This window comes from Rhamphochromis longiceps, linkage group LG15, assembly GCF_057381845.1.
Source record: "Rhamphochromis longiceps isolate RC_006_pf linkage group LG15, R_longiceps_female_GT1.1, whole genome shotgun sequence".
In the NCBI taxonomy this organism is placed as follows: Eukaryota; Metazoa; Chordata; class Actinopteri; order Cichliformes; family Cichlidae; genus Rhamphochromis; species Rhamphochromis longiceps.
Window position 1 is genome coordinate 4,514,879 of NC_140571.1, and position 25,765 is coordinate 4,540,643.

General features: G+C 41.1%; 1 protein-coding gene across 3 annotated transcripts in view; it reads left to right on the forward strand.

Annotated features, from left to right (window-relative positions):
* The first annotated feature begins 2,664 nt into the window (after positions 1-2,664).
* plcb1l (phospholipase C beta 1-like) overlaps positions 2,665-25,765 on the forward strand; it is a 129,974-nt gene continuing 106,873 nt past the window's right edge. For 2 of the 3 annotated variants that reach the window (XR_014907475.1, XM_085381186.1), the window contains exons 1-2: positions 2,665-3,134; positions 9,111-9,188. Coding sequence is in view for 2 of the 3 variants with exons in the window: in XM_085381186.1 (XP_085237312.1) it covers positions 3,036-3,134; positions 9,111-9,188 (177 nt within the window). In the remaining variant the exon portion in view is untranslated. The remainder of the gene's footprint in view (positions 3,135-9,110; positions 9,189-25,765) is intronic. The other variant, XM_085381187.1, reaches the window with a different exon arrangement.

The window sequence follows — 25,765 nt, forward strand, 5'->3', positions numbered from 1 at the left end:
TGTAGTCTACAAAGAGGAGCCGTGCATAGGTGTTCCTGTGTTCCAAGTGCTTCAGTAATGTGTGCAGCACTGTGGCGATCGCATCCTCGGTTGACCGGTTCTCCCTGTATGCAAACTGGTGCGAGTCCAGGGATGGTGGAAAAGCAGCTCTGATGTGTTTAATGACCAGTCTCTCCAGGCATTTGGCGGGAATGGGGGTGAGTGCCACAGGTCTGAAATCGTTCAGACATGTGACATTTGACTGTTTTGGGATGGGAACGATGGTTATACGCTTCTTGGAGTGAGTGCATACACTCATGAAGTTTAGTAACTTCCGGTCACTGCAACAAGCCCAGGTACAGTTTACCGACGGATGGGTGCAGGACCTTGAAATGCACCGTGTAGAAAGTAAAGACCATCGTACGTATCATAAGTTTACCAGTCTCACAAATCGTCGTCATAAATACACATTCGTTAACCGTTTATTAATAGGACCTTTGAGCTCAACGGTAGTTAATTAGCAGTGGAAATAATTTCTGGTAGCATCACAGAAATGTAGCAGTGACAATAATATTGTATGCTGTAATCGCACTGGACAATTAGTGATACAAAACAACTGTTTTACCCTGTGAATAAAAGTATATGTTTTTGTCAATGTACCATAATAACAGAAGCGAAACACAATATTGTGTCAGGACAATTCACTATTTATGCACAATAAATAAAGGAGCATAGCGCGACAATTTCTGTTCAGCGCCAGACTTGCTTGTAACCTATATCACCAATTATGTTAAGAAAAATGACGCATTAACTACAACAGCAGACTGACCTTCGTGTAAATGCTTGGAGCAGACTAACCTGTGAGCTGGAGGGTTCTGGGACGTTATAATTGGTCTTTGAATGGCTGCAATCCAGTCGCATCTTTGTTACTTCGGAAACATGGCTCGAACAATTTCTCTTCAACGACGTAATCCGATAACAACCGATCTCTTTACCCGTCGGCTTCCCGTGGCTGTCATGCGACCAGCTATTGCAGTTAATAACACAACAGCTTCTTGACATTTTTGTGTTTCTTTTTATCGCTGTGTGACTGGTTTCAATTGAAAGCCTGCGTGCGCTAGTACCGCTTGCCACGAGTTCCCAGAATCCTTTGCGGTTCTACCCGTGAATGACGTCACATTTTCAATCTCTATATAATATGCATGTTAAATTTTATATTTGGGGTAAAATATCAAGTCTTTTCAAGTAAACCGGTTCAAGTCCAATTCAAGTCCCAAGTCATTGGTGTAAAAGTCCAAGTCAAGTCACAAGTCTTAGAACATTTTTTCAAGTCAAGTCTAAAGTCATAAAATTAATGACTCGAGTCTGACTCGAGTCCAAGTCATGTGACTCGAGTCCACACCTCTGTTAATATTCAACCAAGCTAAGGCGCACCCTGGGTGAATGTGGTCCTGACGATCCACATAGAAATAAGGTTTAATTTGCAATTTATCATCAGAAAGTATTAGCACCTCTATTAAAAAAAATAAATATTTTTTTTGCAGTTTGCGGATATAGAGCATAATACTGTGATAAAAAAAGAAATTGTAAAACACCAACAGCTAAATCTCACACTCTACAGGCCACAGTTAGCATGTTAGATGTTAAAGTTGATGACAATTAGAAAAAGACTGAACAAGTATGGCTTTTCTCTAAAAAGAACATGACTGCACGTCGTAGGTTTGCTAAGTTGCATCTGAAACCACAATACTTCTGGAACAATGTCCTTCAGACAGATAAGATCAAAGTGGAGCTATTTGGTCATAAAGTGCAGCATAAACACAGCATATCAGCACAAACACCTTGTACCAACTTTCCAGTGAAGGTGTGTTGATTTGGGCTTGTTTTGCAGCCACAGGCTTTGGGCACCTTGCAATCATGAAGTCGACCGTGAACTCCTCTGTGTACCATATTCTAGAGTCAAAGATGACGCCATCTGTCTGACTGACTTGGCAGAAATTTGGTCATGCAGCAGAGCAATGACCAGAACAGAATGCAACAGAATGGTTGAAAAAACAAAGTCAAGGTGTTGCAAAGACCCAGTTAAAATACAGACTTCAACCTGACTGAAATACTGTGGTGGGACCTTAAGAGAGCTGCAAATGCCTGCAAACCTCAGTGAAATGAAGCAAGGTTGTAAAGAGTAGTAGGTAAAAGTGCCTTGAGGCAACTGTTGATGTGATTTGGCGCTATATAAATAAAATAAATCTGAATTTAAAACTTCCTCCACAGCAATGTGAGAAACTGATAGAGTCCAACACAAAAGGATTACTTCAAGTGATACATGTAGTTCTGTTGAATTACAGGGTGTACTTAGTTTTTCCGAGGACTGCAGTAAGACTTGTTAAAAGCTTTTTCACGTGACTATATGTGGCGATCCCAGCTGATAGGAACATCAGAAAAAAGGATTTGTTCCTAGATTTTTTCTCTCTTGCTTGAATGTTCATCATCAAAAATCAGGATTTAACGATTCCCTCATTTTTTCAGCTTTTAATTTGTTTCCATCTTAGAGGCCACTAAATGCCCATCGCATTGTCACCAACGCACGGAGGCGCTAGATCACTTAAAGCATCGATCCTGTCCCTGCATTGACTTGAACAATTTGACATCAGACATGTAACTCGTTCAGATTCCCCCTCCTTCTCCACCACTCTCACTCTTTCCCTCTCTCTCTCTCTCTCTCTCTCTCTCTCTCTCTCTCTCTCTCTCTCTCTCACTGTCCCTCTCTTTCCCTGTCTGTCTCTCTCTCCTCGTCTTCAGCTGCATGTCTCTCAGTCAGTCAGTCAGTCAGTGAGTTGCCCGGGTCCGCTACGCCTGCGTCCGCCTCCGCAGCTCTCCAAAGCCGAGACGCGCCACCGCCGCCGTCATTCCGGGCATGACATACTGGCATCAGTAGTGGGCTTCCGTCAGGCTGCTTTTAAGAAAATTACAAAGGAGAGGAAGAGACACAAGAGTAGAGGAGAGTGAAGTGACTCATTTCCACCCGAGCTTGTGCGTTGAGAAGAGTAGATGAGCCAATGGCTGGGGCACAGCCGGGAGTTCATGCGCTGCAGCTCAAGCCAGTGTCCGTACCCGAGAGCCTAAGAAAGGGCAACAAATTTATGAAATGGGATGATGTAAGTAGTGGCCAGACAGGCCAGCGATGAATGTCTTTTTTTTCCTCCCCAGTTTTCACTGTCAGATCATTTTCTGCACGCGTTTTGCATGTACACAGTCTGTGTATTACACAATCTATAGGCTACTCGTGCAACAGTAGCCGATAGATTTAATTGTAAGTGGAAACCGCACGGACAAGAAGCTAATTGCGTTGGACTTCCTGCTTAGTGGTTGAAAGAAATGCTACAGCTACAGTGTCTACTGACATGTGCTTTCTTTACATTATCCAATGTACAGTATTTGTATTTGTGCGCGCCAGTGGGTGCACGCGTGTACCGCTGTGTGTGAGAATGTGCGCACCCTCATCTAATCAAACACTAACCCCCCTGCGTTAGAAACGTTTTTTTTTTATCAATTAACCACAATTAATTAGTGCACTGACATTCAACATGCAAATCTAAGCACAACAGTTGGTCATTAAAAAAAAGAAAAATATTTTGGGAATTTTTATTTTGGTAGCATCTCTATATAAAATGTCGGTCCAGCTGTAGTAAAATGACCTTGATTGAACTGATTTCACACTGCTCTTGAGTAAAACATAATAGTAATAGCCTTCTAGCAACAGAGGCTATGGCCACACTATGTGGCACATTGCTTTCCCAGGCAATAAATCAACACAAATCAACACTCCCTCTAATAATCTTGTGGCAAGTTCACAACTGAACTGCGCTCTGAACTGAGTTTAACATGGCTTGATGGTTATTTGCATCTTCTGTACCTTAGTTTTTACAGCAGCTGCATTCAGAAAGAGCTGGAATAGCTGTTTTCACACCCCATGCCATTTGAATATCCACTTGTTACTCTGGTTTATGAGTGAATATCTGAATATCTGTTAATTTTAAACCGCTCTGTGAAAATGCTGAGGGCTTAGCCCACCTGTAACTCATTTTTACAGTGCCTTGACTTTTCTAATACTGTAGACAGTGAGGAATCGGTTACTAAGATACACTCTTTCTAAGATCATCCTCTCAAATACATGCTCAGAATCACTCAGCTCAGGTGAGCCAAGTGCAGCACAGATGGCATTAGTCTTGCAGTGTTATGGAAGTGTGAATGCGGTCAGTACAGACTGCAGAGAGGAAATTATGCACACTTGCAAGTCCACCATTCTGTCAATCATCAACCTTAAGCTTAAATAAGAAAGTTTCCTTAACTAGTAACTACTAATGAGCGCCCATTCCTTCAGCTCATTAGATGCGACTCAGTTTCCCCTTTCTCAGCCGTGTTTGTGTACTTTTAGCATGTACATTCAGGACTATCGTCAGACCCAAATGTCCACCAGGCCTTTCCTTGCAAAAACATATGACCTCAAACACAGGCATAGTCACAGGTACTTTCTCTGGTTCCTTTCCCATGCGCTCCTTCCTTCCTCTTTCCTCTCTGTATCATTTCATGGAAAGAATCACAGAGGACAAACAGCCAACCTGAGAGAGCAAAGCTAATAAGTTTTCACTGGAGAAAGATTGAATTAAATCATTTTTCTTCTTTTTTATTGCTTTGGGTGTTGAGTTGAACATCTTTCAGCAGGAAATTGTACGGGCAGTAAATGAAAAATTATATGTATGTTCTTTAATTTATGGCTTTACTCTGGTGAAGATTTCTTGTTCTCTCAGTTGAAGTCACACATATATTCCAAAATTCTTAAACTCACCTGGGGAGTTGGGCAAAAAACAGTGTGAAGTTCTGTGCTGCGTAGCCAGCAGCCATGAGTTTTGAGCAGCAGAGTGACTGCAGACTCCAGCACAGGATGCTTGCAGGTGGTTGTAAAGGAGCAGAAAAGCAATTAGAGAAGCTCTCCAAAGCCTCAAAGGCCTCAGACCTCCCCAACCTCCCTCCTACAGACGTGCGCAGACATCTTGTATTTTTGTTGCTGCCACTTGTCGACAGCTGGCTGCTTCTGTGGCTCATGAAATCCATGGGTACGGGTAAAATATTGCCTGGATGTGTTATTATTTGTCAGTTCAGATGGCACATTTATCAATAATGACTGCTTTCCGTTGAGGCACAGGGAGCCATTCAGATTCTCCAGCACATACAGTGGGGCAAAAAAGTATTTAGTCAGCCACCGATTGTGCAAGTTCCCCCACTTAAAATGATGACAGAGGTCAGTAATTTGCACCAGAGGTACACTTCAACTGTGAGAGACAGAATGTGAAAAAAAAATCCATGAATCCACATGGTAGGATTTGTAAAGAATTTATTGGTAAATCAGGGTGGAAAATAAGTATTTGATCACCTCAAACAAGGAAAATCTCTGGCTCTCACAGACCTGTAACGTCCTCTGTAAGAAGCTTTTCTGTCCCCCACTCGTTACCTGTATGAATGACACCTGTTTGAACTCATCATCTGTATAAAAGACACCTGTCCACAGCCTCAAACAGTCAGACTCCAAACTCCGCCATGGCCAAGACCAAAGAGCTTTCGAAGGACACCAGGAAAAGTATTGTAGACCTGCACCAGACTGGGAAGAGTGAATCTACAATAGGCAAGCAGCTTGGTGTGAAAAAATCAACTGTGGGAGCAATCATCAGAAAATGGAAGACATACAAGACCACTGATAATCTCCCTCGATCTAGGGCTCCACGCAAGATCTCATCCCGTGGGGTCAAAATGATCATGAGAACGGTGAGCAAAGATCCCAGAACCACACGGGGGGACCTGGTGAATGACCTGCAGAGAGCTGGGACCAAAGTAACAAAGGTCACCATCAGTAACACACTACAACGGCAGGGAATCAAATCCCGCAGTGCCAGACGTGTTCCGCTGCTGAAGCCAGTGCATGTCCAGGCCCGTCTGAAGTTTGCCAGAGAGCACATGGATGATACAGCAGAGGATTGGGAGAATGTCATGTGGTCAGATGAAACCAAAGTAGAACTTTTTGGTATAAACTCAACTCGTCGTGTTTGGAGGAAGAAGAATACTGAGTTGCATCCCAAGAACACCATACCTACTGTGAAGCATGGGGGTGGAAACATCATGCTATGGGGCTGTTTTTCTGCCAAGGGGACAGGACGACTGATCCGTGTTAAGGACAGAATGAATGGGGCCATGTATCGTGAGATTTTGAGCCAAAACCTCCTTCCATCAGTGAGAACTTTGAAGATGAAACGAGGCTGGGTCTTCCAACATGACAATGATCCAAAACACACCGCCCGGGCAACAAAGGAGTGGCTCCGTAAGAAGCATTTGAAAGTCCTGGAGTGGCCTAGCCAGTCTCCAGACCTCAACCCCATAGAAAATCTGTGGCGGGAGTTGAAAGTCCGTGTTGCTCGGCGACAGCCCCAAAACATCACTGCTCTCGAGAAGATCTGCATGGAGGAATGGGCCAAAATACCAGCTACTGTGTGTGCAAACCTGGTAAAGACCTATAGTAAACGTTTGACCTCTGTTATTGCCAACAAAGGTTATGTTACAAAGTATTGAGTTGTATTTTTGTTATTGACCAAATACTTATTTTCCACCCTAATTTACGAATAAATTCTTTACAAATCCTACCATGTGGATTCATGGATTTTTTTTTTCACATTCTGTCTCTCACAGTTGAAGTGTACCTCTGGTGCAAATTACTGACCTCTGTCATCATTTTAGGTGGGGGAACTTGCACAATCGGTGGCTGACTAAATACTTTTTTGCCCCACTGTACACACTTCATGTTATAAGGATCATTTACTGTACACCTGGGCACGGTGTCAAATTTGTGAAAGACGATGCTTGGTCTGTGTAAACAGAGACTTTTATGAGGTTATACTTATATCAACCCCTCTGGTCGGTTGTGCATTGAATAAGATATTATCAGGCTCCTCAGGGGAGCAGAAAATCCCTTAAAAGTAGTAGAATATGTCATTAGCATACAGAACAGAAATATGCTGAGCTCAAAACTCCCCTCTAACACACCCCCTCAGGCAGCAATGCTAATGGTACAGACTCTTCACTAAAAATAATGGAAGTGTCTCCTGCCTGGGATTAGTTCCTTCAGGGTGTTTGTACTTTCGCAAGTCAGTGACTAATCTCATCTTAATTCAGCAGAAAGCAGGCCACTCTGCTGCCTAATGTTGTCCCATTAAAGACAAATCCCTTAAAATAGTCCAATGACAATAAAAAAAAACAAAAAAAACATTGGCGAGTACTATTCTGCCGGTAGTCACTCTGAAGTTAAATCCCAGCTTTAAGTACTTCTTGTTTCTGTGTAAATGTGAAAACCCATGAGAAAATCTTTGCTAAGAGTCCATAATGGCTTAATGTGTTTGCAGTGGTGGCCATGGAGAGCTAGGACATTAAGAAAGAAGCTGGTGAAAATGACTGCTCTCACATCATTAGGCAGTTTCCCAGTGCTCTCGAGCCTTCTTCTTTTCTCAGACATGACAGACAATCCATCACTTGCATCGCATCTTATCCCCCGAATGACTTCTTGACTTGGTTTACTGAAAATATAAATGACTTGCTAAATATTCTTTGATCTAGCTCGCTATCATTTTCTTGAATTTTTCTAAAGATATTTATCTGTAAAAACTAAATTGGAAAAATCGGACTGTGGATGGTGAGCTGAGCAAAGATCATGAGATATGAGCCAGAATTGGTCTGAAATGCTATATCTAAGAACTGCAAACATGATGCTTTTCCCTTTCCTTTAGGCTATAAACTGTGTGTGTGTGTGTGTGTGTGTGTGTGTGTGTGTGTGTGTGTGTGTGTGTGTGTGTGTGTGTGTGTGTGTGTGTGTGTGTGTGTATGCGGCATGCATTCATTGACATGAACCGCATCTTTTGTCATTCAATCAAGCTTGCAAAGATTGTGCAATCATGTGAAGAAAACCAAAGCGATTCCTCTTGAGTCTCTAATAGATTTCATGGGAATGGTGGGTTGCCATAGCAAACGTCACCGTAGCAAATGCCTCTGATGCCTAACTGTTTCCAAAACCGAACGAGCCGCTCATTTACTTTCAGCTCACTTCCCTTCTTTCGTCTTTCCCCGTTTTCCCCTCCTCTGTTCCTCCTGTATTTTCACTGTTGGCCTATATTGGATAAACCATGATTGTGACATTTAGACAGTATGAAATGACTGAAATGACTCATAATGGTTAAATACATTACAGCATAGGCTCCTTTGCTGTCTACCAGCCCAACCCTTTCCCAGCATCCTACGCTGCAAGTCGCATAAGGTCGCGCCCAAATAAGACAAGTGTGGAGCAGATGCAGACCATTAGCTCTGTCTCCAAATGTTCTGATAGGGACATCATTAGAAGCCTCATGAAGACACTTTGAAGATTTTCTTGCTCTGTGCAGCAAATGCGGTCCTCATCTCTCTGATCTTGCAGCCATGGCTGATTGAAGAGGACAATATGCTACTGTTCAGCTGAGCCACAGCCACTGTGGACACAGAAAAAAGGCAATGGCTCTTTCTTTCTTTTTATAGACGCATCCAATAATATCTGGTGTTGCCATGTATGCCTCAGGGTCAAACTGTGTGTGTGTGTGTGTGTGTGTGTGTGTGTGTGTGTGTGTGTGTGTGTGTGTGTGTGTGTGTGTGTGTGTGTGTGTGGGAGAGAGAGAGAGACTTGGAGCTATCTGTATGTAACTGTGGGAAAGCATTTGTCCATTACAAGAGGGGAAAATTGAAACATTAACTCCAAATCAACCTGCACTTCGTGATTGCAGTCACTGCAAACACACACGCACACCCCAGGCTGCTTGGTCATTTTGTGGTGATGCCAGGTCGTGGTGTGGAAAGTACCCTAAAAGGAAAGGATTGAGTGCATGTTTACAACATAAACAGCACTTTTGATGTCATTTCAAATTCTGGTATGCGAGTGGATAAAACAAACTATGCTTTGATCTTGGTTCCCTCGGAGAATTGTCTGCAGTGAGGTATTCACTCATGTTGAAATTCAGATGTTGATTTACAGATTTAAACAGACACGTGTCTTTTCTTCTTCACGACAGGATTCAACCACTGTGACCCCGGTGACTCTGACAGTTGACCCCAAAGGTTACTTCCTGTATTGGACTGACCAGAGCAAGGTGAGACACCACGGCAGGAAGGCCAAATGGTTTGAAGCCTTCAAGCCGTTAAGATGTTTAAAGCCTCTTTCGTTGTCATCTGAATTTCATTTGATGATGAAATTCAGATTCGTGGGACCAAATTTAAAGCTTATCACAGCAGCACCAACAGTTTCCCTCATCTCTGCTTTGACATCTGCACAGTGCTTTGTACCAGCCTGATATATAATAGACAGGCCAATGTCCATTTCACGCGTTTCCTCTCCAAAACCTGAAATGTACAAGTAATGTACAAGTTGCCGCAAAGTGCAGTAACAGCAGGGAGATATTTTATTTCAAGCCAACAGGAAAATAGTCACAGGAAAGTGTTTGAACAGATACTATTAAAACATTTACATTTATATACATATTAGCCACCTAACTTGATCATTTCTGCCGATAAAGGACCCTGCAATGTTCTTAATACATTTTATGCTCACTACCGGCTTTGTGGCTTTAAATATACTATCTCCCCCTACTGGTAATGCAGTTTCTGCATGCAGGAACAGCTTCTGCGCTTTGCCTCTCCAGAACGTGAAATGGACACGGTGGACCGCCTGTTATGAGTTTTGTCATGATACTGGGTTGTTTGTACACGATACAGGACCTACCTGGACTGTCTGTACATAACTGATTGGCCAGCACAGTAAATTGTTATATATCTTATGACAGGCAGATATAAACTTACTGTTTTCCCAGCATATTCTCACAGAGCTTTTTTGTCTGTATTCTCCATTTCACTGACAGTACAGCAGCATTGTCAAACTGAAAGCTTTCACGGCACCAACTTCTCCACATTTTTTACTCGTCGTCTTCGTAGGTGTCGGTGCAGCACTTTCTAGTACTGTCACATTTCATTATGAGAAATGGGGTGTTTAGTTTGCTGCTGTTTATTTGCATAAATTTGAAGTTTAGGCTAGTTTATGCAAATCGGCAGCATCCAGCATGGCTCGGCATGCCTGGAAACTCCCCAACAAAGCGAACTGTTGTGTATCTGAAATAAAGACAGAGCAGTCACTTGCATCTGTAGCTTTCAAAAACATTTCAATGGTATAGAAAGTTAGCAAATGAGCCCCAGTGACAGTTTCTGAGAGCAGAGAGAACTTAAAGTTGTGGCAATGGCTTAGCTGTCAGCTTTTGAATACTGTAGCTCAGCACCAAGCATTAAAAACACACCTCTGTGGACACTAACCATCAGTGAGCAGCGAAGGAAGTAAAAGCCAGACCAAGTGTGAGAATCTGTTGTGTCGTTTATGTCGTAAAATCATAAAATGACTGACAAGAGACAAAAACTGACGACGTCGCTGCTGTCTCGTTTTGTTTGGCATGAATATGAGCACAATTCAGAAAAAGGGACAGTCGACTGAGTGTGTGTCCACAGAAACAAACTAAAATAGACACTGTGTTTAAAAACTGCATAAGATATAATCTCTCCTCATGATACTTGTCAGCTCTCATTGAAGGGCTCCCTAAACATTTGGAGTCTGCCAGGTTTCTTCCTGTTAAAAGGGAGTTTTTCCTTCCCACTGTTGCCAAAGTGCTTGCTCATGATTGTTGGGTTTTTCTCTGTCTGTATTATTGTAAGGTCTGCCTTACAACATAAAGCACCTTGAGGCAACTGTTGTTGATTTGGTGCTGTATAAATAAAACTGAATTGAATTGAATAGTGACAGTGGCTCAGGCTTGAAAACCTGCTCTATTACCACTTCAGAGGCATTTAAGACAGTTATTTGAAAACATTGACCTTTTCCATTAACTACTGCCATTCAACAATCCAGTACTTATTACCATAGCAGCACCATTAGAATTCGTGGCAACCACATTCGGCATTCCCTTTGTAATTATCATGGTACACCTAGGATTATTATCGAGAGATCACAGGCGCTCTAGGAAGCATTTAGGCGCTCAGAAATTGCTTCCTTAGCTGAAAGGCCTGCAGCAGAGCACAGTTAGGCTTAGATGGTCTTTTTCCAGCATTGTGATGATTTTTTTTATCTTGTTTGTTTGTTTGTTTTGCTCTTTCTGAGCCATTCAAGCATGATTTTTTAAGTTCTTTCAGTTAGCTTCCAGTTAGATTCCTTAAAAAAGGATTTGAGGGTGTTCTGGTCCAGTTTCATTTGAAGAACTTTCTTGAAAAGGAGACAGAAATCTAAACTGGCACACCTGCAGTGCTGCAACCGACACCTGTGAGAATATTGCATAGTGCATTGTGTTTTTCCAACATTCCAGTTGTAGCTAAATGTTTCATAATAACCAGGAACAAGGTAGCGAAACGTAAGATAAGAAACGCTATCATGTTCAGTGATCTTATTAAGCACTTCCTCCCAGTTTAACCTTGAGAGCATGTGCAGAATCTGCTGAAGGTTTAACAGTTTGTTCTGTTTATTTGAATGTACAGCTGCTGAGCACAAGGACTTGAACACAAGCATGAAATTTCCCCTCTGTACACTTACCTCTGAACACAAACACACATCCACACATAATGGTAAATGGCCTGTATTTATATAGCGCTTTACTAGTCCCTAAGGACCCCAAAGCGCTTTACATATCCAGTCATCCACCCATTCACACACACATTCACACACTGGTGATGGCAGCTACATTGTAGCCACAGCCACCCTGGGGCGCACTGACAGAAGCGAGGCTGTCGGACACTGGCGCCACCAGGCCCTCTGACCACCACCATTAGGCAACGGGTGAAGTGTCTTGCCCAAGGACACAACGACCGAGACTGTCCGCCCCATAATCCATGATTGTACCTGTCCTGCTGTTTTTGGAACAGAGAAAGGATCCCAGTATATTGGTAGCCTATTGTAAATGAATCCAGTATAAGTGGGAAAAGAGATAAAGTCTTTAGTTCTGCTACAGTTTTACCGAACACTCAATGAGGAAAGAAAAGAAGACCAGTTTTGATGTCTACCGCATTTTATGTTGTGGGTGCGTGTTAAAAGTGGGAATTTGCGGTCAGAGATAACCAGCACTGAGTGTGATTCTCCACTAAAAGAACTGAGAGAAGCTCGTTGACACAAATTCATCATTGTTTCCTGTGCCTCTGTCATAAGGCGAGGATTTTGACTGATGAGGCTCTTGTGAGTGTGTGTTTATGCGTGTGGGTGTCTGCTCTGTCTCCCAGCGTTGAGAACAGTCCTGCCGCACACACAATAACTCAAATTGATACCAAGCACAGCCCAGACAAAACTCTATTAGGGCATAAAGAAAGGCACCCGCTGTATTCCTGTGTGCCCCTGTCAAGGCAGAAGTGTGCCTTCTCATGTTTATAAAGATACCTTGGTGCTTTTGCTAACATTTATTCACGACTGTATTGCACATCTGTTGAACAGACCAATTTAAACAAGCTATGATGCTACGTCTACTTGTTATATGTGTGTGTGTTTGTGAGAGACTCAGTCTGATGGCCTGCAGAGTAAAAGCATTCTTCGGATTCTTCAGAAGCACAACAGAACTGTACTCGGTGTGCCTACTGCGCTGACTTTCAACACACATTGCCAGTGACAGTTGCAGTTAACTGCTGCTTTTGGCTTCTTACAAGATTCACTAAAGACATTTAGCCAAAAGTAAGGAGATAAGATTAAGAGTATTTCCTCCTTGTTAAGGATAAATATTTTTTCTTTTAGTTAACACAAATAATAATACATTTCAATGATAGTGTTAGTGGACAGGAGGTTAACTTGAGTCACAGTTTCCCCTGAGACAAATTGAAAATAAACCTACAGCTAATTTGAATCAACTTTGGAGACATTTATTTACATTAGGCTTCAGTCACACAGATTAGAGACCGGTGGTTAAACCTACAGCAACCTCTGGGGAGAGGGGTCGTCCCCCAGTGTGCCAAATATGTGTATTTCCCAACCAGTTGGTGAGCAGGTTGTGAAAACCTTCACATTGCTTTGGTCCCCTACAATTTGCATGGAAGATGCTGACTTGTCTGCAAACACTACTACTACTTTACTAGTCACCAACTAGCAAAACCTAAAAAAGTTGTGCCTCATTTTTAAAAGGCGCAGCTTTTACTTTGAAAGGAGGAATCTTCATTTCCAGTTTGCGTCGCTTTTTACAGTTTCACTTAGAGCACAGGTGTCGAACTCCAGGCCTCTCATCAAGATGTGTCCTTGATCCAACACAGCTGATTTAAATGGCTAAATGACCCCCTCAACATGTCTTGAAGTTCTTCAGAGGCCTGGTAATAAAACTAATCACTTGATTCAGGTGTGTTGACCCAGGGGCATATCTAAAACCTGCAGGAAACCAGCCCTCGAGGTCTGGAGTTCGACACCCCTGACTTAGAAAGTAGATGGCGAGTGGACGTCTTCCACGCAAACTATAGAGGACAGTGGCAACTTTCTAGTGACCAAAGTAATCACATGGAGGCTTTCAGTCCAGCGCCGTATACCTTTTTGCAGTCAGTTTCGCTGAGCGATTGCCAACAACCATTCATCAAGCAGTTGGGGAATGCACATATTTCCTTACTGACTTGCGGTTGTCAGGGGGGTGCCAACCAGTATCTGAGGTTTTTAGTAATCAGTTTCATAGACAGCTAGCAGCCTCCCACAACCAAATACCAACTGGTTGGTAACAGTGTTAAGAGAACAATGTCCCAATCCAATATTCTTGAATATCACAGTATCCCCGTTTCAGTCGTTCCTGTGAAGTTAGAAACACTGAAAACTAAATGCAGGCAAGCACAACGAGCACTTTTTGTATGTTTCTTGTTTTTTCCCCTCAAAAATGAAGTTGAATATACTGAACTTGAATTTTTTTCATCATCATATTTTGAAGGGCCATGCTTTACAACTGAAATGCCAACATTTTGATTCCCGGTCGATCCCCCTGAACCCGAATAAAATGATTAAACATAAAGGAAGCAACCATTAGCATGCAGGAAGACAAGGTGTCTTTGGTAGTGACAGCTTAACCTTTGCTGCCGTTTCAAATTTGCTTCTTTAAGCAGAAAAAAAGCTTACTTTAGACACAGTAGGGGCTTGATATTTACTTTTGACTGTGCTGTTAATCCCGGAGTTTGTCTCTTCCACTTCAGTGTCAGATGTGCTTAGGTCTGATGTTTTTGCCTTTTCTTTCTGGCTAACCTTTGAGTTGATGACGCAAGGCTCCACGAGGATTCTGCTGGTTTCATCTTTACGCCTTTGTTGTAGTCACAGTAACTTGTGCTGACAGTATACACTCAGCTTCAACTTCTGGGGAAGAAATGTTAGAAGAAACTTTTATTGTTTCTTGATGTGGTGTGTTGGGGAAATGAAGTTGACAGCAGCTCAGGATATGACCTAAGATATCCTGTATTCAGTGATAAAATTATTACGATTTTTTTTGTGACTTCACTTCTTCCTGTAGTGGACACCAAAATAAAAGCTTAAACAATGCTTCTCTTGTTGTTTACAAAAGCCGATGTAGATTTTTTTTCTCTTCCTTGTAGATAGAAACAGGTGCACACTATATCCAGTGTGAGCAGCATTTCCATTTCTGCACACTGACGTATTTTTAAACAGGGCACTGCTATGTAAACTACAGCAGTAATAACTCTCCCATGTTTGTATGTGTTTGCTTGAGAGTCCAGTTGGCTGGCTTTTTATGTTTCTGTCTCATTCACCTCAAAAGATCCACTGTCTTGAGCACACACGCAGACACAAATTCACAGATAGAAAGAGAGATTTTGGGAACGAGAACCATAATAAAGATGACGTGATATTGTCAGTCATATCGGTAGCACGTGTGCTAGCATTAGTATGAATCAGCTGTAAAATGAAACTCGTCACCCTAATGTAAATTAATAACAATGATTTACCTTGTGTCAACAAAACCATACATATATAGACATATATTAACAGCAGCATTATAAATATACCAGCAAATTCGCTGTGTACGCCAGGAAAACTCAGTTACTGTTCAAGAGTTGGCATCTTTCCAGTAGTTCTTAATTTAGAAAGCGTACAGGTGCTTTGTTCCTCATTCCTATGCAAGTTTAACAATGAGAAAGTATATTGAGGAGTATTCGCAGGTTCCTTGCTCATGACGTTGAAATCCATCCTCCTCTTTAAAAGAGGCATTTCCTCTTGTGCGAGGGGGGAACACACCGTCTTCTTTACAAGCACACATGCACACTAGCTGCAGTGGCCAGCTAAGAATAGGTGTTTTTCTTTTTTCTTTTTTAGAAGGTTGAAAATTATTTTTGCACTTGTTGGTTCATCATGTTTTATAGGGAGGAGCCCCACAGCACGGAGAGGTGGACTGACTCATTCAAATTAACTACGCAAAAAGCCTTTTGCTTTAGTTGCCATGGTTGCCAAGCGACAGCACACACCTTAGAAATGTCACATTCTCTTTCATTCTGAAGAATGTCGCTGCTTTGAAACTGATACAGTTGTTTCCTCGTGTGTGTGTGTGTGTGTGTGTGTGTGTGTGTGTGTGTGTGTGTGTGTGTGTGTGTGTGTGTGTGTGTGTGTGTGTGTGTACACAGCTTCTTACTATCTTGGTGGGGACCAAAATCTGAAATTTACTATACTGAAGGCATTTTTCACACTCAAAATATAGTTTTAGTGTCAGGGTTACAATTGGGTTATGGTTAGGTTTAGGGTAAGGTGAGGGTTAGGCATTCATTTTTGATGGTTAGAGTTAGGGTAAGCAGCTAGGGCAGCGCCACGGACCGGTTTATGCCTGACATTATTTTCACGGACCGGCCTTTAAGGTGTCGCAGATAAATACAACAAAATAAAACTAGTACCGGTACCGAAAAAAACAAGATTTATTCATAACACACGTGAAAAGACCCAGGAAAACCGAGTTAATGATAAAAACGATAACAAAATAACGCTGAAAACCGATAAAAAGCTTGAAAACCATACATTTCACACCTGAGCCTCAACTCTCGCGGCCCGGTACCGGTCTGAGGCCCGGGGGTTGGGGACCGCTGAGCTAGGGAAAGCATTAGCTCAATGGGACGAAGATAGCAAACCAGACGTGTGTGTGTGTGTGCGTGGTCCAGATGTTACTCATGTTGTGAGGACACAAATGTGTTTACAGAGTTAGATCTTGGAGAAAAAAAACAAGTCCCTGTGATGCAAAACATCAGACAATTTCAAGGTTAACACATGTTTAAAGGTTAGAGAATAAAGAGGCTTAGGTTAATGTAATGGTTTTGTTTACAATTGAAGTAAACCTCCAGGAAACAGATGTAAGTCCACATAATGTCCTCTAAAGTCATTTCTGTACGTGTGCGTGTGTGTGTGTGTGTGTGTGTGTGTGTGTGTGTGTGTGTGTGTGTGTGTGTGTGTGTGTGTGTGTGTGTGTGTGTAGACACCCTCATATTCTCATTCGCTCTTCTGAGCAGGCTGTGGTTATATGAAAAAAAAAGGTTAAACGCTGTCTCTTGGGAGATTTATGTTTCAGCAGTGTGCCAATTTCAGGACATTCACTGGACAAGCACTTAGCATATGGCATTGAATGATGTTCAAAGGTGAAAGACAGTTCACCTCGGGCCAAAACCAGACTCACGCACTTGTCAGCTGGAATGTGTGGGGCATTTCTGAATGAGCCTAGAACTGACCTAATCCAGAACAACATGAAGACCCTTTGGTTTTGTATTTCTGGGCACACTTGATGCACAAATATGAAATGTACGCACAGTTCCTTCTCTTCTGTCAGAGCAGAGTTTACGTGTCTGTTTCTCCCAACACAGCAATTTTTGGTGATTACAGAGCCTGCTGCTCCTCCACCTCTGTCAGCACTATAGGAGTGAGGAACGAGGCATAAATCTGCAGCCAATCTACTCAAAGTGAATTGTGACCCCTGCCAAGTTGTAGCATGGCACATGGGGGACTTGTTTTATCTGCACTTGTAGTTATAGGATGAGACAGAGCGAAAAAGAGAAATTATAAGACGGTGATTATCATGATCCACACCCTCTATGTTAGCTGTGCTATGTGGTATCAGTTGTTTTTAATCTACTTAATAAATTTTTGGTCATCAGAAAAATTATTAGATTGTGAGCAGGACCTGTCGATGGTCTTTTCAGGATATGACACCATCAATCTGCGACGTCCCAGTGAAAGCCAATGAGCTTTTCACCATTTGGGCTTTGTGTCAGCCTTTTGCTGTATTCACATAAAATGGCATTTGGCATTTGTCTTGACGTGTCTGCCTTTTCAGATGTTGGCTTGCATTTAATTTATGTGCAGCATTTAAGACACACGACGCATGCATTTAATATAAGTGAGAAGTGAGAAGGTTACCATGGTTATAACCACAAGTAATGGTTATAACTTCATTATCTTCTTTTCTACATTGTGTGCTGCAGAGTTGATAAGTGATTACCAAACATAGCATTACTGATTGCAGTTGTGACACATTCATTATCTATGCTAAAATAAACTGTTTATGTCACATGGATTTTTTTTTTATTGTGCATCTTGAAACCAAGCAGCAACCTCCAGCGCTGAGAAATGAAGACAACTTGAACGTGCCAAAAACTGCAGTTATCTCGAGTGGCTGGCTCTGAAAATGAGTCACTCTGCTCAGACTCCCATGTCAAAATGCCTAACTTTGCAGAAGATAAGAGTGTGTTTACTGCCCGATGCCAAAAAAGGCTTTAGATCTATAGTAAGGTTTCTTACGTGATGTCATGACCACATTACTTAAGAGTTGTTCACCATATTGGATGTGATGCAACCACCGGTTGCTGGGGAAAAATGTGTTATTGCCTGACTCGTTGGCAGTGCTTCCTGGTGGGGGTTTTTTCTCTTGCTGATTGTAATCTGATGCAAAAAAATGTCTGCACCAACAACTTCCTGGTGATTGCTTTGGTTGCTTGCAGATTGCCAAGGTGGCATGTAGTTTTTCTTGTTTTCTGCAAATACTCACTGACAGCTAGCCTGGCATTTTTAGTAAAACGTTAAAACGTGATGCAATGTGAAAACGAAGAAGGTTTGGTTTCAAAATAAAAGTTGTACCTCAGCACTACAGCCATCAAGGCACAACTTTCACGTTGAAGGTAAATGGTGTCATTTCCAAAAGCTAGACAGAGTTTGTAGACCAGTCTATTGCTTACATCAACTCTTTTGCAGCAATATACTAGTGACTAAAGGAATAATAGGAATGTTTTTGACAACCAGTTGGGAAATACATATTTTTTCCTAGCAACAGATCGTTGTCAGGGTGATCACTGACTGCTCTTAGCGCTGCATGACTCAGGCTTTAGCAATCTCTTTGCCAGTGACTGGCATCAACCTCCAGCAACAATTTGCAGCCGGTCAGAGAATGCTAATTTTTTCCCTCAAGACTGGGGGTTGTCAGATGGTTGCAAACCAGTCTCTAGCGCTGTGTGACTGGTGCCTTATTGACTTGATCCTGCATTTCTACCATGACTCTCGCACATCTAAAACAGCGAACAAGTTGATGTCACGCAGATAGTGGTCATGTGTCCACAAAACTTCAGTAGCTAATGGCTCGTTATTAGAGCGTTGAGTATGGCCTTTCTGACCAACGGTATATAGCATATTTCCGACTCGTAGTATAGCTTACTATGTGGTTAATTGTACAAATAGCCCATCTATAAAACCTGTATTCTAGCAGATGTTTTATTTATTTGTATGTTACTCATTAGCAGTTATCTGTGTTTTGGATATGCAAGTCATTCAATACAGCTTCCTAACCAGTCTTGCTCTGTCCAGCTATTAGCTTAGCCGTTCATCCTCTAATGAAATACTATATCTGCATGTACTGTTCACACCAGATAACAATAGGTAGCAGGAAACTTAAAAATAATATGTTCAAATCTTTACTGATGTACTGAGGTATAGGTTCCCTGTTGTGTCTTATTTACTTATTTTTTCATGACTGCCCAGACAGATTTCTCCACAAAATGACTCATATAAGGACTTGGGATACTGCTTTAAAGAAAACTCTTAAAGGGTGAACCTTTGGCTGAAGCTTACAACCAAATGCAGTTATCAATATTGGGCAGTAAGTTGTTTTTTTTATATATATATGTATATTTATTGGTTTCCAGGTAAGAACTGCTGTTACTACAGTGTTATAACAGTTAAACCAGACACCCACTGTCATGATACTTGGGAACTGCAAATGCTCCTAAAACAAAATGTTAAATCTAGGATATATATTTTTTGGTTTTGTTCTTTCTGACATTTTTACTAGGTGTCCTAGACAACAGCTTGGCTTGAAGCACACACCCTAAAAACAAGAAAATATAAACTGTCAATCTGTCTGGTTCGCAGTGGCAGAACTGTAATTGTAGAGCAACAGTGGCCTGGATGTTGGCACTTGCAACTTGGCAACTGCAGAGTGCTCTTTAGCAGAGCTGAGACTCCGAAGCAGAAAAAAAGAAAGGTGTTAAACGAAGAAAAACTTTGCCAAACTATTAAGGATTAACAGTTCCTGGGTGACTTCATAAGGCTTTGTTTGTGCTTGACTTATTCCTGTTCCTCTCTTTGAATTGTGATTAGAACTTTTTCTTTGGTAAACAATACATGCTCAAACTGGCCGGTACACACACACACACACACACACACGCACACGCACACGCACACACACACACGCACACACGCACACACACACACGCACACACACGCACACACACATACGAACACACGCTCCAAAAAAAGGAAAGAACAAGAGGGACATTGTTGCGTTCGTTTCCTCTCCTGAACAACGAGAGTTTGTTCATGAAACCTGGATGCAGGGATCCGGAGAGAAGTCTTTTAGCTATTTTAAAGGCTTTTGTCTGATTAAAGGTTCTCCTGGTGCCAAATCTGTTCAGTGTGAATCTCTGTGCCTTGGCTCAGTCTGCTGGGTCATAGAAACAGAGGTGTCTTACTGTAGCGGCGGTGACCGGGCATTTCAGAAGAGGAGTTAAGACCCTGCGGCGAGGTGATAAGCTTAACCAATAATATGTCTTGTAATTGATGATCATATTGCAGCAATTGAATGTTAACACTCTGGATAGCAGGAATACTTAAAATTGTAGTGGCATCATACCATAAATAAGTATAAATGATTATGTTTTTTTGATGATTATTCTTTCTTCTTTGCTGTTTTCCATGAGAAGTTTTTCCAATGCTGTCCTTCTGTAAGGTCTCCTTCAGCATAGTCATCCATGCCTCCGAGCACTGGCATAATTTTAGCATTCTGTCATTGTTATTAGTTCGATTCAAGACTCGACCTCAGTTTTTGCCACAGCCAGAAGCTGTTGCTTATTATCACAAATCTATTTTGTTTCTCCAACAAGGTGCCTGATACATAAAACCCTGCATGCACAAGTAAAACCACGTGTACGCAGAAAGACAGAAATGTGAAGATGCATTCTTTTCATTAGAATCATAAAGCCACGCTTGGTCAACACTGTCTTATTTCGTTATTTGCATATAAACTCACTGTTTGTGCCACGGGCTTTTACATGTGGTAGTTAAGACGACAGCAAACAAATTTCATAAACCCCCAGAATTTCAGCGAATGCGAAACTAAGACACTCAGCAGAGAAGTGGAGGAAAAGAGATGTGTTTTATTTGGGGATCTCAACTCTCCAATTATGAACTGAAAAAGACCTAATGAACATTAACAAAATAATGGAGGCTAGGACCCTGGCAGCAATAACAAAAAACTAACAATAGGATGCAATACAGCACATTAGTTCACACAAGGACAGGAAACCATTACAAATGGCTGCAACTATTTTTAGCACATTCAGTTATGGAAAATAGAAAGAGGTGGCCTGATAAAATTTAGCGCACATTCAGTTATGTGTGCATTATTCTCCCTTTATTTGGGAAAAAAGTCACATGCTTTTGTTATTGTGTACGCGTACAGCGAGCGGTAACTGTTTTCTTAACCCAGCTTTAACATGCTCATACACAAGTTTTACCACATATTGTTCTTTCAAGTACCTCTAAACGCCTTGTCCTCATCTTAAACGTTGCATTTTTTCATGAGGAACTTTTCTGAAAATATAAAATGTTTTCAATCGGTACCAGTGAGATTTCATTTGTAAAACTTTGGCATATTCCCTTCACAATAACCTTGTGTTCCTTATACTGACATTTTAATATCATGCATATCGCTTTAGAGGAATTAATTTGAGTAAGTCAGTCATGGATGGCATCATGAGATTATAAGAAATTAGAGCGTTCTGTTGTTGGACTAAGTGCTTGGTTATGGATGAATAACATCTTATGTTGGCCTAATCAAAAGTAGTTTGACTGCCTGTGTGAAACATGACAGCAGGATGAAGAGGATGATTAAGCTATTCATTGTCTCATGGGTCCAGGTATTTATAACATTTATGCTGGCCTATTTCTGCGTCACTTATTCAAAACTGATCTCTATTGTGGTCAGGCCTTTCATCTGGTTCAGTCCACGCTGCAGTCTGAGATCGCGTGCTAAGCATTTGTATGGTGGAGGTGTAGCCAGAGAGGTCGAGGAGCAGAGCGGGAAGGAAAGAGGGAATGAAAAGTTTCTGGGTGAAGTTTATTCAAACAATTACCCCACCTTTCTGTTTAGCTGTCTTGATCCACTCACTTGAACACTGTCAGAAAAGTAATTTTGATGCACTGAGATGTGTGGTAAGGAGCGATGCTGGTGAATTGGCTCTATTGCTGCTCCATCGACTACAGACAGCTACTGTGTAAGCTAGTTTCTGTTAAATTTAGTTTCTGTCTGTGCAGGGAAGGCTGACGCACCTGCATGGCATCCGCAATCGTTCCCCGCCGTCTTAAATATTGTAATGGGTCATGTGTTTGGGGTGGTTATGGTTGTTACGTTGAGGTGGCAGCGGGAGAACTGCAGCTCTGTGTGTATTGTGTGTGAATAAAAGGATGCAAAGCATGTTGAACGTCTAATATTTATACATAACATACGAGTTACATGATCCTTCTAAAAAAAAACGGGAGCTGTTTTACCAAAGGCAGTGAACGAACCTTGAACATTTGAACTTTTAAAATGGAACGTCATGGACCTATAAGCCCTGTAGCTTATCGGCACTCAGGCAGCATCTTTTGCAGGAGTTTGGAGTTGTCACTTTGACGTAGCCATAATTTGAATAGATTGAAATGTGCAACGGAGGCCAGACTGCTGTTGCAGCTGTCAGTTAGATATTTGCATGACTGAGACAGAACTGAGCTGTTGGTTCCTGAATCAGTCAGTGTCGGCTTGTTTATGCTTTTTTATTTTTATTTTTTCATGCACACCAGCCTGGCAGTGCCACCGTACACAGACAGTTAAGTCCCTGTGTGGTTCACTAGTGTCAAAAAGAAGCATGTAGTGTCAGAAAAATGACTACGTACTGTATTTATCCTTGTTTCTCTGCCTCTTATTAAGGCAGCAAAAACAGTTAGACTGTGTAATTATACACAGAGTGTAATTATACAGTGTATAATTTCTAATCATTATTTTTATTTTTGTTGCATTTTGTATTATTGTTCTTTTTTATTGTTCCAGCAATTATTATTCTGACCTCGTCTGAATGTGTAAGATCGGTCACACTCAAAGCACAGGCTTTCAGAGGAATGGGAAAGGTGTGCATGGTGTTGCACTCAGTTATCTACTGAAAAAATGATGAATGTGTAGGTGTGTAAAGAATGCTAGGAAATATTTTAAGAGAGGAATGCACTGACTGCTTAACTTCATCATTTTTGTTTAGGAAAGTCTCCGAGAAAAGTGTGTAGTAGCTGGTCCGAAGTGCAAAACATGAATTTTACACAAGCTGGTTTACTTTAAAAAAAACAACGTTGCCTTTTTGTTGATGTTTAGCTTCATTTTTAAAATGTTTGGTTTAAGCACCAAAAAAACTAGTGGATATATTTTGGCTCATAAAAACATGACACAGGCAGGGTTTGTGGTACTGGCTTTGTCACTGTGGACTAATGTAGCTATTATACATTTTGCTTTGAGACTACGCTGCTCACTGTATATGACATATCACACGTTTTTGTTGTTTTTTTGGGGGGGGGGGTTAAGGATACTAAAGCCTTTACTCATGTAAAGCATGGGCTTATTGTTTATTCCTAGATGATACGGGGCTTTTTTTAAACCAGGGCAGGAGTGCTTGGATGTAATTGTTCTGCATGTTATGTAGAGTCGCTCTTTTTCTCTTAATTTGACCTACTTAGAAATAAAACAGGTGAACAAAAGAAAACGTAAATGTGTTAACTCAGCTGATCCACCCATATCTAAGCAATTATGTTCCCTCAAATATGGAGATAAATGCTGTTGAGTACAACTTGCATAAAAGAGATTTTTTCTTCCTCCTTTAGCTAAATGGACATCGATGTGAGTGATTCTACATACAGTAGCCCAGTAGAGCGTTTCTATTATTATTTTATTTTTTGCTTTTAAATTAAACACAGCATGCTTATACAGATTCAATTGAGGACAATTACTACATTTAGCATTTGTGAACTTATAAGCATGAAAAAAAAGAAAAAGAAGGAGAAAAAAGAGGAATGAAAAATTATAACAATATTAACTAAATAAAGAGTAAAATAAAATGAAATAAAATAAGAAAATTCACGCGAAGTGTGGGGCATGAATTAGGATCAGTTAATTTTTAAGAATTCTAGAAATGGTTGCCAAATCGTACAAAAACTCACCAGTTTCCCCTTTCTATCAAATCTTATCTGTTCCACCCTGGCCACAGACACCATCTCATTAAGCTACCTTTTAAAACACGGGGTTGAAGAAGACCGTCACTGTATAAGTTTCTTTGCAGCCAGCATACCCATTGTAATTAAATGTTTTTGTGAAAAGGAAAAAGATTTGATTGATGCAAATGATCCAAGTATAGCCAGTGTACCATCAAACGGTACTTTTTTCCTAAATTGGTTTGAAAACCACGTAAAAATCTGGCTCCAAAAAGTTTTCAAGACAGAGCAATGCCAAAATAGATGTGCAAGGAAACCTTCACCGATATTACATCTATCACATAAGGGGGATACAGAATTATAGATCTGGTTAAGTTTAAGTTTAGAAAAATGTAATCTGTGAATGACTTTAAACTGGATTAGTTTATATCTGGCGTTTATTGAGCCTTTCTGAATATTGGACAAACAGTTTGACCAGAGGAACACCGAAGTCTTCAGCTCATGTATTCTTAATTTGATCAAAATCAACTGGGATTGTAAAGCACTTCACAAACTGAGATATCAGATGTTTAAAATCTGCTTTCCGAATTATATCAAAGTAAGTATGACTTAGTGGCTTCAGTGGAAAGTCTGAAAAGTTTCGTTGAACAAAATTCCTTATTTGAAGATAATGAAAAAAATGTGATTGAGGTAACTGAAACTTTTGCTGAAGTTGAAGGAAAGACACAAATATATCATCTATATATATGTGTCCTCAATGCATTTCTATCCCTTCTCCCCCCCCCCCCCCCCCCCCCCCATTCTAAAAACACCCTTTCCATTTTACCTGGTTTAAACAAGTAGTTATGTATTATTGGCATTCTTACTGAGAAGTCAGGTGGTTTATGAGATTTCCTAATTTGACTTTTAACAACAAAATTACGACTGATCGAATTATTAGAAGAACCCGTGTTAGAAAACAATAAGACCGGTAATGAGGCTTCAGATACTGTTGCTGCCTCTACCTGGAGCCAGATTGGAAGCTTATCATAACAATAATCAGTAGGCGAACCTCACTGCCAGTGCAATAGAGCTCTTGAATTTGCCGCCCAGTAATAATGTCTAAAGACAGGGAAACCCAACCCCCCCACTGGAAGTATTTTTTTGAAGATGAGCCTTGGATATCCGAGGGGGTTTTCCTGCCCAAATGAATGAAAGAATCAATGAATCAAGCTGCTTAAAAAATTTAAGTGGCAAATAAATAAGAAGGTTTTGAAAAAGATATAAAAATCGTGGCAAAGACACCATTCTAACTGCATTTATTCGACCGATCAAAGACAGAGGAAGCAGTTTCCATTTCCTAATATCGTCTTTGAGCTTGTCCAGCATTTCCAAGAAATTAAATTTATTGAGGAGTTTGGGATTTTTAGAGATCTTAAGGCCAAGATAGATAAAAGATGTAGTCACTAATTTGAATGGGAGTGAGCTGAGAAACTCTGGGCATAGATTATCTGTTATTGGCATAAATTCAGATTTGTCAGTAGTAGAGCGTTTTGTAATCAGATTACAGATGGACATTGACTTTTGCGGGACTGGTCAATAAAAAGCATGGAGAACCATGGCGTGCATGTTGTTCTGTATGTCGTGTGGTCAGAGCTTACAGTCGGCTGCAGTAGCTCTTGTTTGGTGTAGAATGATACGGGACGACTTAAATTTCTCAATAACTGACCATGATGGGTTTAATTATGCTAAATCGCTCACATCCGAGAACCTATAGCTTAGATGTTACACTGTTACTTCTAATGAAGCAACATTTTACACTCGTGAGGCCTGTAATTGTAGACACACTAACTCTCTCTCTCTCTCTATCTTTCTTTTTTCTTCTGTGTTTCTCTTCCTTCCACTTCAAACACTAACCCAGCCCAGTTGCCATGACAATCCAATCCATGCAGCTTGTTTTTT